Source organism: Camellia sinensis, chromosome 3 (assembly GCF_055761805.1).
Source record: "Camellia sinensis isolate YWXY chromosome 3, ASM5576180v1, whole genome shotgun sequence".
NCBI lineage: Eukaryota > Viridiplantae > Streptophyta > Magnoliopsida > Ericales > Theaceae > Camellia > Camellia sinensis.
In genome coordinates, this window is record NC_138963.1 from 27,253,501 (window position 1) to 27,265,248 (window position 11,748).

The 11,748-nt window shown below is 36.9% G+C and overlaps 1 protein-coding gene and 1 long non-coding RNA gene across 3 annotated transcripts; one reads left to right on the forward strand and one right to left on the reverse strand.

Annotated features, from left to right (window-relative positions):
• The first annotated feature begins 1,496 nt into the window (after window positions 1–1,496).
• Window positions 1,497–11,382, forward strand: LOC114300850 (serine/threonine-protein kinase PCRK1). 2 transcript variants are annotated; one of them, XM_028245737.2, is made up of 5 exons: window positions 1,497–1,706; window positions 2,623–3,049; window positions 5,915–6,175; window positions 9,398–9,520; window positions 10,351–11,382. In XM_028245737.2, the coding sequence occupies exons 2-5, from the start codon at window positions 2,651–2,653 to the stop codon at window positions 10,912–10,914; spliced, it is 1,347 nt and encodes a 448-aa protein (XP_028101538.2). In that variant the 5' UTR covers window positions 1,497–1,706; window positions 2,623–2,650; the 3' UTR covers window positions 10,915–11,382. The 2 variants fall into 2 exon arrangements, with proteins under 2 accessions (XP_028101538.2, XP_028101537.2); XM_028245736.2 differs by having other exon boundaries at window positions 1,527–1,804.
• Window positions 6,120–10,359, reverse strand: LOC145822415 (uncharacterized). The gene is made up of 2 exons (XR_014363646.1): window positions 9,123–10,359; window positions 6,120–9,084 (listed from the first exon to the last, which is right to left on the reverse strand). It is a non-coding gene; the product is annotated as an uncharacterized LOC145822415 (long non-coding RNA).
• Window positions 11,383–11,748: the final 366 nt, after the last annotated feature.

The following is an 11,748-nucleotide window of genomic DNA, read 5'->3' on the forward strand; positions in this document are numbered from 1 at the left end:
ACGCACTAGGCATATAATGCTTGTTAGGTAAAATGCCTAGTATGACTCACTTTTTTCAACTCCAATGCACTAGGCATGTGATTAGGCATTTTAGCTCAACTCAAATTCACTAGCTACATGTAGCTAGCCTTTAAGGCTAGGCAAAATGTATTTAATCATTAGGATTATTTCCCTCCATCTTAGTTGCTGATGTGGCATTTTATAAAATTAATAGTATTTGGACGAATAGCTAAAATAAAGAGCATGGTTGGAGCAGAAACATGAAACAGTTGATAGGCAAAATAAAATGTATACTTTATAGTAATGTTTAGATATGTAAAATACCTATTACCGTTGGAGATGCTCTAAGGTAGTAAAAATAAAAGTAGTAATTGACCCCATTGAAAATGGATTTTGACAAAAATGAAGTATTCAGGTTGTTTTGGGATTAATTATTTTAATTGACTCTTTAATTTTGTATAAAAATACATAAAAAAAGAAAAAAGAAAAATATTAATTAATTTTTTTTATAGTGACTTCTCATTACCGAAACAAGCTTCATTGTCCAACAAAGTTAAAGAAAAAAGTTTATAAAAATCTTTATTGTGAGTAACCCCTCAATAGTAAAGACTTAAAAAACATGTTTGTTTAGTTTTCAAAAATTTGTTTTAAATTTCTTTAAAAAATAATAATTAATTTAGTAAAAGAAATAAAAAAAATTTAAAATAGTTTGACACATATTTAAAAAAAGAAAGGGTAAATTATACTTTGCACCCTGTACTTTACACAAAATCTTACTATAGTCCCTACATATCAAATTGTGACGCTTAATCCCCTGCACTTTTGGTCAAGTGTCACATTGGCCCTTCTGTTAATAGTGAGACTAACAGAAGTTATCCTTTAAGTAGTTAAGTGTCACAATTTTGATATGTAGGGACTAAAGTTGGATTTTGTGTAAAGTGCAGGGATGCAAAATGTAATTTATCCTCACATATTTTTCGTGTGACTAACATCTGCTAACAATGAGGCTAACGAAGGGTCAAAGTGACACTTGATCAAAAGTGTAGGGGTTAAGTGTCACAATTTGATGTGTAGAGGTCAAAGTGAGATTTGATATAAAGTGCAATGGTGCAAAGTGTAATTTATCCAAAAAAAATAAATTCATATAAATTGCACCAAAACCAAAATAATCTTATCATTTTAATTTATAGTAATGCTAAAAACTCACACATTTAATCCAAAATGGTGTGGTAAGGGAACTCGGCTTTCAATGATTAGATGTGTATAACAAATTAAAATTTGACACCTATTCTAACATATCTTTATAGATAAAATTGTGATTTTTTTTTTTTTTTTTTTTGTATTACAAACATTTTCCTTTAATTCATTATTAAATTTCTTCATTTCTTATGTATCATTTCATATGGCATGACGATGTCATCAATTTTAAATATGATGTAATAATATGAATTAAATGTGGTGACAAATAAATAAATAAATTTCTTCATTTCTTATTATTTATTTATTTACAGCAGCCGCCGTGTGCAGACTTTTCTTGAGGTCATGTAATTCTGGCCTCGTTTTTTCTTCCAATCGAGTTCTTTGTTTTTTAGCCTTACATGTCTTAGCTGTCTTTCGTCTTCTATCATAACGCCTCTGTAAATTGGGATTCTTCAGTTTCCAACCCTCTCACACCAATCTCTACCACTAGATTGAGAGACCTCAAGGTGGGTTTTCTTCAAATTTCAATTTTCATGTCTCTTGAGAGAGAGAGAGAGAGAGAGCATACATTTTTGCTGTGTATACATGCTAAAATTGGATTTAGGTATGCTTTTGATTATGGTAAATTTGGGAGACTTTAGATTGGTAAAGTAAGCTGGTACTGAGCAGTGCATGCACATAGAGTCTTACTGGTTTGATTTTTCTTGAGTTTTTATGGTTTGATCTCAACAACCCATTACATGGAAATTGGGTTTGTTGAAGATCATGAACTGTTTAATTTGTTTTTCAATTCAGCTGGTTATATAGGATCATCCTCTGTTTTTGGGAAACTTATCATTTTATTTATCAATTCTTGTTGGATGATTTAATTTAATTAATTAATTAAATTTTTTTTTTGGTAAGTGTTGAATTGGTCTTCAAAATTGGGTTTTGTTGTGCAATCAAGAATTCGCATGCTTATATGTTGAAATAAATTACTAAAAGTTCTGGCAATTTTTTTAGATTATTTTTCTCAGTATTATTTTATTAGGAAAATATCATATAAATAGAAAATGGGAAAACTAATTGCAAATCAATGTACTGCAAGCGAGTGAGACATAGACATGTTTCCTGGTGCAAGTGCAGATTGTGCCTGGGACACATGTCTTCTTACCGATTTGCACAATCTGCACGTGCACCGGGACATGTGTTTTCTCACTTGCAGTCCATTGATTTGCTATTAGTTTTCACATTTCTCACCCCCTAGTTTATTCTTATTGGTGATTCTCAATTTTATTATGACATTATAAATTTTCTTAGCATATTTATCTTATTAACTTCCCATAATATACACTGTTTTGGTTACTTATTTGGACATTATTCATTGTTTTGCTTCTACAATGTATGCTTCGAGGCTCTCATATTCTACATATCGATTTGCAGTAAGGGTGTTGTGATTTATTTGGAGGCTATGGGGTGTTTCCAATTCTACAGTGGAGAAAAGAAGGAAGAACCCAAGACCCCAAAGTCAATGTCGGTTCAGTCCTCAAATTCAACTCTAACCACAAATTCCACGCTTACTGAGCGTGATATGAGGAGATCTGGGTCTTTATTTAATTCTCAGAATGTATCTGACACCAGCACAGAGTCTGTTGGGAGGAGCCAATTTCTGAGTTTATCTCAGAGGTCTAGTAATCTCAAACTGTTCACATATTCAGAGCTGAAGATGGCCACAAAGAATTTTAATCACACCGTCAAACTCGGAGAGGGCGGCTTTGGATGCGTATATAAGGGTGTCGTCAAGAGTTCTGAAGATCCAGAACGAAAACTTGATGTCGCTGTGAAACAATTAGGAAAAAGAGGATTGCAGGCAAGGTTTCTTATGCAGTTCTGCTTCTATTTTGCTTGTTTAATTACAATAAATCTTACTTGTTTTTGTGAGATTCTTTCAGAAGTGTGAGTTAACAAAGTGGACAAATGACCTTAATAGGGTTTAGGTGCGAGTGTCTGCTTACGTGTCGGTGTTCGAAGGCCTAAATCTTAGGATTCAGCAGCTGGGCATTGTCTCTAGCATGACTTTGTAGAATCCAGTTTAACATCAACCCAGGAAACATGGAGTAAATACATAACTAGAGATTCTACATTGTTTTGTATTTCCAAATTTTAACTGTCATAAGGAATGAATTTGTCATATTATTTGCCTTTATCTATCAATTGAGTAACAGTGTTAGTGATAGGTGCGTCCAAACACGTATGTTCAAATGTTTTTTTGGAACTTTGCAATTGAAGAGAGTTAATAGAGTGTCTTGCATTAATTAGAAAGTGTCAGAACCGACAAACAGTTGTAGCAAACATAGGTGACCAACTCATTCCCCATCTAGAACTTAACCGATGAAAGAGAGGGGATGCGTCGGCTTGACCTTTCAAAAGTGGAGACAAAATAAAGTGCGCATAATAAAGATGTAGCATATGGCAAATAAAATTATCCATCCCAGTGGTAAATATGCCATCTTAGGGTATCAATGTTGAGCAAAATTTACTGCTTGACCAAGCAAAGAATTTTCAGATTCAACTAGAAAGTATTGGTTAAAGGAATGAAAAATCAGAGCAACATAAATGGAAGAGGGTGATAAGGGATGGAGATAAGGGATATGATGCTATTAGTGCCACTTTTACTTTTGCAGTAATAAATGCGAAGTCAATCGAAAGAATTCTCCTAGGCAAACTGCTAGTTATTTAACAGATTCTTTGAGTCAAGGTTAATGGCTTACATGGTAGTCAAATTAAACCCATATTGAGTAATAAATAAATGTAATAACTGCCTAAATATATGTTTCCAAGCGTAATTAAAACAAATGAAAAGAAAACAACTAGATGAACTTAGATTCCTTGTAGAGTGTTTGGCCATACAGTTCTTGTAACATATGGATAGACACGGGGGTAAACAAACCAAGTGACACTATTAGGACCCAATAGGCACGTGCTTGGAAATGCATGAAATTTGGTGTAGTGATGGAAAGCTTCGCATTGAACCTTGGTGGATTTTAGGCGGATTCCAAGTTTTAATCCTTCAATTTCACGATTTTGCCAGTTCTGATTCATCAATTACCTGGTCCATATGAATCCAGTTTGGTCTAGGATTTTTCCAAAATATTTTTTTTCCTTCCTAGGTTCCAAATTTGAGCCTAACTCAAATTTTCCATTTTTGGTCTTATTATTGTCGCGTTAAATAAGGAACTACCTTGATTGGTGGTTTCCTAGTTTGATTAGGGTTTCTTCTATTGTAAATAATAGTTGTAAGCTTTAGTGCTCATCAATTGATCAATAATATACAGATTTCCTTTGAGAATTGTCCCTATATTTCCCTATTATCCTGGTAATCAATGTTATCAATATCGTATGATATGTCTTGTATCGATGAGAGAAAGACATGTATCACATACTGTATCGCAAATAAACTTGTACCGTTCGATACGAAAATAGTATCGCTTGATTCGACTTGTATCGCGATTCTTCGCATATCGTCCGATACAAGAATCGAAATAAATGCAGCCTTCCCCTATGCTAACCACGATGATTTTTCAGAAAAAAATAGTGACCCATCTCCAAATCTGAGTTCCTAGAGTTGGTCTGGTGTTGATTTAGGAATACCCATCACCAAATTTGAAAAAAGGAGTGTCGATTTGGTTGTTGCATGAGGTCGATCACTTCTATGCTCTTCTCTGTTCGTGCAATGTATTCTTGTCGATCGAAGACAAAGAGATATAGAACAGAGTGAGGGTAAAAGAATTTTTTATCTGCTGTGGTCAATATATTGGCTGTTTGGAAACAAAGCTATTATAAATAGCTTCTTGGCCTCACTTTGTCTGTTGACCAAACAAGTATGTAAGTTGTTTGGGTGCTGCTGGAAAACAGCTATTATTGGTCCATTTATTATTATTTTTTGTTTACTTTTTTATTAAAAAAGAATCCCAAAAGCTTTTAAAAAAGAATCCCAAAAGTCTGAAAAGCTTTGCACTGTCAACATATTTATTATTTTGATTTCTTATTTAAAACAGTTTTTTTAGCTATGTTTATTAGTTATATATATAGTTGGAAGGGAGACTAGAAATTTTGTATCTTCAAAATTTCTTTTTGGTGATATATATTTATAGTTTGTGCTGTAATACTATTTTTTCAACTTATATTTTATATGTTAACGTATCTTACGATACACGATACGATACGATATGCAATACATAAAATTGGAACAACAATACATGATACGTATCATGATTCGACAACACTGCTGGTAATCTTTAGATTCAACAAAGTTATAAAAAAGTTGTGATGTCCTTGCTGCTACATATTCTTCTCTCATGTTTTTCCATTGCATCACATAGGTTCGGAAATTGATTAAAAAAAGAGTGTTAAACCTTGACGATGTTTCTGACATGTGACAAGGCGATGACACAAAAACTTCTATGCCACTGCACTTTTCTTTTTCGCCCTCTTTTCCAATGCTCTTAGGTTATTCGTTGTAACAATTAGTATTGTGGATCGTTCTCTTGCAACCCTGCATGAGTTTGTTCTTCTGATGTTGGCCAGATGTTATCTAATAATTAATATTAATAATCCTATTTTATTTACCTGACTATTTCATTAAATAAGTTACTCTTCAACGGTTCAGAAGTAAGGGAATCCGCCATTAGTCTCTATGTTTAACTTTCATTCTCACATTTTGTCTGGCTGGCAGGGGCACAAGGAATGGGTAACAGAAGTGAATGTTCTTGGAGTGGTTGAGCATCCAAACCTTGTCAAACTAGTGGGTCACTGTGCTGAAGATGATGAAAGAGGAATTCAACGGCTCCTGATTTATGAATTTATGCCTAATAAAAGTGTTGAGGACCATCTATCAACTAAGTCGGGGACACCTCTTCCCTGGGCAATGAGACTGAAAATAGCCCAAGACGCCGCTCGAGGCTTAGCTTACTTGCATGAAGGGATGGATTTTCAGGTTTTTTTTTTTGGCTGCTAGAATTTCATAATCATCTTTTACAATTTTTTTATTGGATACAAAGTTATAATCCATAAAGAGCAAGCAACTTATAAAGTATAACATTATATAATGCATTACGTGAATCATTAATGTACTGTTAAAATTTATCACCCACTTAAACCTACTCCACTAAACCTAACCCACTACACCCACTTAAACCTACTCCACTAAACCTAACCCACTACACCACTACCACCTCACCTACTCCACTAAACCTAACCCACTACACAACTACCACCTCCACTTCACCTACTTCTTACCTACTACACACTCACCCTCTTCTATATATAGGAATCATGAATCATTGTAATAAATATAACAACATATCAATCAATAATAATACATACAATTTATTCTCTCTCTTTCTCTATACATTATTTCTTACATGGTATCAGAGCTGGTTTAAAACCTAGTATTTTCGCTTCCCCGGCGGGCGGCAACCTCACCTTAGCCGCCCGCCGGACCTCAACCTATTCCGCTGATAAAATCAACAAAGATTTGTGCAACTGTAGTCATGTGTGAGGCTGATGGAGAAGAATTCTTCACCTCATATGACGAGACAGTCTGGAACTGGAATTCTGCAGCAGCTAGATTATAGCTTGGTTGAGTGCCAAGCTTTGGTTCTTCCACCCACTCTTGAACTTGCCCAGCAAAGTGTGAAGGTTCATGCTTGTGTTGGAGGGACTAGTGTGCGCGAAGATCAGCGCATTCTCTCCAGTGGGGTTCATGTTGTTGTTGGTACTCCTGGTCGTGTGTTTGACATGTTGCGGAGACAATCACTTCGCCCTGTTTACATCAAAATGTTTGTCTTGGATGAAGCTGATGAAATGCTGTCACGAGGTTTTTAAAAATCAGATCTATGATATTTTCCAGTTGCTGCCACCCAAAATCCAGGTTGGGGTGTTCTCAGTTGCTGCCACCCAAAATCCAGGTTGGGGTGTTCTCTGCCACAATGCCACCAGAGGCTCTTGAAATCACCAGGAAATTCATGAATAAGCCTGGAAAGAGAAAAAGCTCATGCTAGGATTTGCGAAGTGATTCGCTGCAGGAATTTTGGCTTTGGATGAAACCCTTACCATACTCCACTCATTCTCTCCTCCATTTGATTTCAAAAATCACTTATTTTTATTTATTTTTTCCAAGTCACTTTTCCTCTTTTTTTAAATACCCCACTTTATTTTGAAACAATCGCACTGATGTTTTTCATATAATCCATCTATAAATATTTTTTATCTATTTTCTTTCTCCCTTGTTTTCTTTCATTTTATTTTTTTTTTCAACAAAACACTCCCAAAACAAAAAAAAAAAAAAACAAAACAAAAAAAAAAAAAACAACATTTTACAAACTTGTCATTTCTTCATGCCGGGGATCAACCCCGATCAGCATTTTACACCATAAAAAAAAAATAAAAATAAAAAAACACAAAACAAAACAAAACAAAACACAACCAACACAAATCGGAACAGTGGGATTTTTCTTCTCGCCTATTCTGCCGGTCTTTTCTTCTTGCCACCGTCTTGGGCGGCCCTTGCCGGTATTGCCCCCGTGCTTCCTAGACCACCAAGCAAGTTGCCTCCTCCCTGCTCCTCCACTGCAGCATATGGTGGCCCTCCAAATCGGAACATCACGGTGGCCTTCCGCTTCAGCTCCTTGTTTTCTGCCCTTAGCACGCTTATCTCTGCTCGCGCATCCTTATACATGCGTTGGAGCAGAGCCAGCTGGGAGTTTAAATGCTGCACCTCATTTGTCCTACTCTGCAGCCGGTTCGACAAGTTTGTGACCGCCGTCATGCTTTCCACACATGCCTTCAGAGTATACTGATTGGCCTCCACATCCGACTGCACTGCCATTCTTTGCTCCACCGACCGCATCGGAAAGTTCAACGGAGCAAACTCCGAGGCGCTTGGTTGAGTTTCCAGTGCCACCGCACCAGTTCTCTCTCTCGTTGACTCGTTGAGGTCGGGAAAGAGGGTGAGCAGCCCGCGGGAAGACGATGAAGCCATTTTCTAGGCACCAGAGTGTTACACAATATCTCTCTCAGAATTCTCTCTCAGAAAACAGAGTGTTACAGAATCTCTCTTAGAAATCTCTCTCAGAATATCTCTCGCAGGTTTTTTTGCCTCAGCCTCAGCCTCTGTCTTATAGCCGAGGCAGCCACGCGCATCGCGCGCCTCTTACCACCAGCCGACAAACAGGCACGCAAGCCAAGGCGCCCACGTGCCTCGCCATCATGTCCGGCACACCTTTTGATGAATTGGGCACGCCTTTTGATGGCACGCCTTTTGACAAAATTGGGCACACCTTTTGAGGGTGCCACTTTTCCAAGGGTCCGACAAGACTCTGTAAACTGTCCCGACATAGATTCCGGTTAGTTTCTACAAGGGTCCGACAAGACTCTGTAAACTGTCCCGACATAGATTCCGGTTAGTTTCTACAAGGGTCCGACAAGACTCTGTAAACTGTCTCGACATTGATTCCGATTAGTTTCTACAAGGGTCCGACAAGACTCTGTAAACTGTCCCGACAACTGTCACCACATTGTCTGCTACAACGGTCCGACATGACCCCATAAACTGTCTTCTACAACGGTCCGACATGACCCCATAAACTGTCTTCTACAGCGGTCTGACACTGCCATCCAGTGTCCTCTACACCATTATGACACCACCATACAGTGTCCTCTACAACGTTATGACACCACCATCCAGTGTCTTCACCAATGGTCTGACACGACCATACAGTGTCACCTATCCTCTTTTATTTTTATGTATTTTCTTGTTTTGTAACTCTCTCCAAACTCAAGTTGGCTAGTTCCTATCCCCCTTGAGTTTGCGGGGGGCTGTTAAAATTTATCACCCACTTAAACCTACTCCACTAAACCTAACCCACTACACCCACTTAAACCTACTCCACTAAACCTAACCCACTACACCACTACCACCTCACCTACTCCACTAAACCTAACCCACTACACAACTACCACCTCCACTTCACCTACTTCTTACCTACTACACACTCACCCTCTTCTATATATAGGAATCATGAATCATTGTAATAAATATAACAACATATCAATCAATAATAATACATACAATTTATTCTCTCTCTTTCTCTATACATTATTTCTTACATGTACTATCTTGCATGAAACTGATATCTTTATGTTACATTTGTCATAGATCATCTTCAGAGATTTCAAATCTTCAAACATTCTCCTAGATGAGCAGTGGAATGCAAAGCTGTCTGACTTTGGATTGGCTAGATTGGGCCCTCAAGAAGGACTAACGCATGTCTCAACAGCGGTATGCTTAAACAAAATGATGTTATTACACTTCGTAATCTACTATACTCGACAGAACCTTGCTCCAACTACTAGATATTCTCCAATTTAAACACCTAACTATTTTAAGGTTTTTTTGGTAATATGGGATCATTAGAAAATGGGACCTGTAGATCACATCACCAATCTAAACATCTTACTATTTTATTTTTATTTTTATTTTTTGGTGTGTGCGTGTGTGTGGGTGCATATCTTCTATGTTACATAACATAACTGCATTCATTTGATGGGCTATATTCGGTGGTTAAGAACTTTCAGTGGAGCCTTTGTAATCACTGATTTCAAGTTTCCATATTTTCTCATGTTGTCTTATTCTTGTTATCTGTATTAAATCATCTGATTTTCAATGGTTATCTAGAAGTTTCCTAAATACATTTCTAGGAAGGTAAAGGCAGACGGCTTAAAATTATCTCTAATCATTGTAAAATTATATGAAGGTGACTATTAGTTATTGCCTTGAATTTTTATATCCGGAATGCTTGTATGTTGCTTGTAGCTCCGTAGCCTTCATTCAAACATACATTACTTATCTTTATTTGTTTTTATTTTTCGGCACTTAACAAGTGTATGTGATGAAGAAGCAATGAAGATGGTCGTCAAACTTGGGACTTGAATCCTTATTTGCTGTACAACCACCAAAAAAATTCACTTATGGAGCCAGCATCAATTTCCTTTGTAAAATGGAGCTACTGCTGAAATCACTATAGATGTCGGCATTTCTCTTAATTAAGTAATGAAATTTTTTTTCCTCTCTAACAGATCTTATAGTAATTCAGTTGAATGCTTTATCAGGTTGTGGGAACGATTGGATATGCAGCTCCTGAATACATCCAGACTGGGCGTCTGACGTCCAAGAGTGACGTATGGAGTTACGGGGTCTTCCTTTATGAACTCATCACCGGTAGGCGCCCATTGGATCACAACCGCCCTAAGAGCGAACAAAAACTCTTGGATTGGGTAAAGCCACACCTATCAGACTCAAAGAAATTTCGGCAGATATTGGACCCAAGGCTCGAATGGAATGGTTCCAAGAAGTCAGCTCAAAAGCTTGCCATCATTGCCAACCGGTGCCTGGGCAAAAACGCAAAGGCACGCCCAAAGATGAGCGAGGTGTTGGAGATGGTGAACCAGCTTGTCGAAGCATCACAAGAAATAGGCAGATCGAGCTCTCTGACAGCTGAAAGTAGCTCAATGTCAAGGGAAACCATAGGCAGATCGAGCTCTCTGACAGCTGAAAGTAGCTCAATGTCAAGGGAAACCTCTGAGGAAACCAAAGTGCAAGGCAAGCAAAAGCCAACGGGAGAAAGTGGTTGGCTACACTGGATATGGTCATCAAAACTTTTAAGGACATGTTGATTGCGTGGCTATGAAAGTAATGGATTTGTACATGGTTTGGAAAACAGTGTAAAAAATCATGATTCCATGCAGCTAAATATTGTATGGAACCGCTCTCCTATATCCTATACTTCTTTTTAGCAACTGATGTGGAAACTTTTGGAGGAATCAAAGCACAAGGCGATAAATAGATTGTAAAATTGAGAATTCAAGTATTTGTAGACGGTTGTAGACGGTTAGGGAATTTTAACGCCAAGGCTTGCGCGGGAGTTGCTGTTTGCACCACTTCAATCTGAAAATGGCTGGTGGGTAGGAAATTGCTTCCGGAGATGGGAATTGGGATTTAATACCGTATAGTTTAAATGAACTGCTGAAATTCCGAAATATTTTCTCTTATCTTTTGTCTTGATACATGTAGAACTGAACTCGGATACAACTTGTGGAAATTTAGATGATATATGGGATCTGATAATTGATCCTTCAAATGAATATGCATTAGTCTCATTTTTTTTTTTTAATATTATTTTTATTTTATAATTGGGTATTATGTTTTATGATACAAAGCCTTTCTACTGTGTGTCGTACAGATTCATTTTTGAATGATTTGATGTTCTCTTTTGATATTTTAAATAAGCAGATGTTGAAGGGATGTTTACATATTTTTGTGGATTATGGGAGAGAGATTGAACATATTTTGGCAATACTATTTGAATGTTTGCTTAACTCTACAAGCCAGCCTCAATCCCAATTACTTTTTCTTAGCTTTTTGTTTTCTCCATAAAATTTTATTTAAATCCTAAATCCAAACACAACTTATGAGGAACACTGCTTATAAAGGCAAATAAATACTAACAA

Bases quoted from the DNA above. Each gene is read 5' to 3' on its own strand.
- LOC114300850 (XM_028245736.2), top strand. From the start codon at position 1,734: ATGTCTCTTGAGAGAGAGAGAGAGAGAGAGCATACATTTTTGCTGTGT. The intron at 1,805-2,622 runs GTATGCTTTTGA...ATCGATTTGCAG, and splicing joins CATGCTAAAATTGGATTTAG to TAAGGGTGTTGTGATTTATT. The intron at 6,176-9,397 runs GTTTTTTTTTTT...CATTTGTCATAG, and splicing joins ATGAAGGGATGGATTTTCAG to ATCATCTTCAGAGATTTCAA.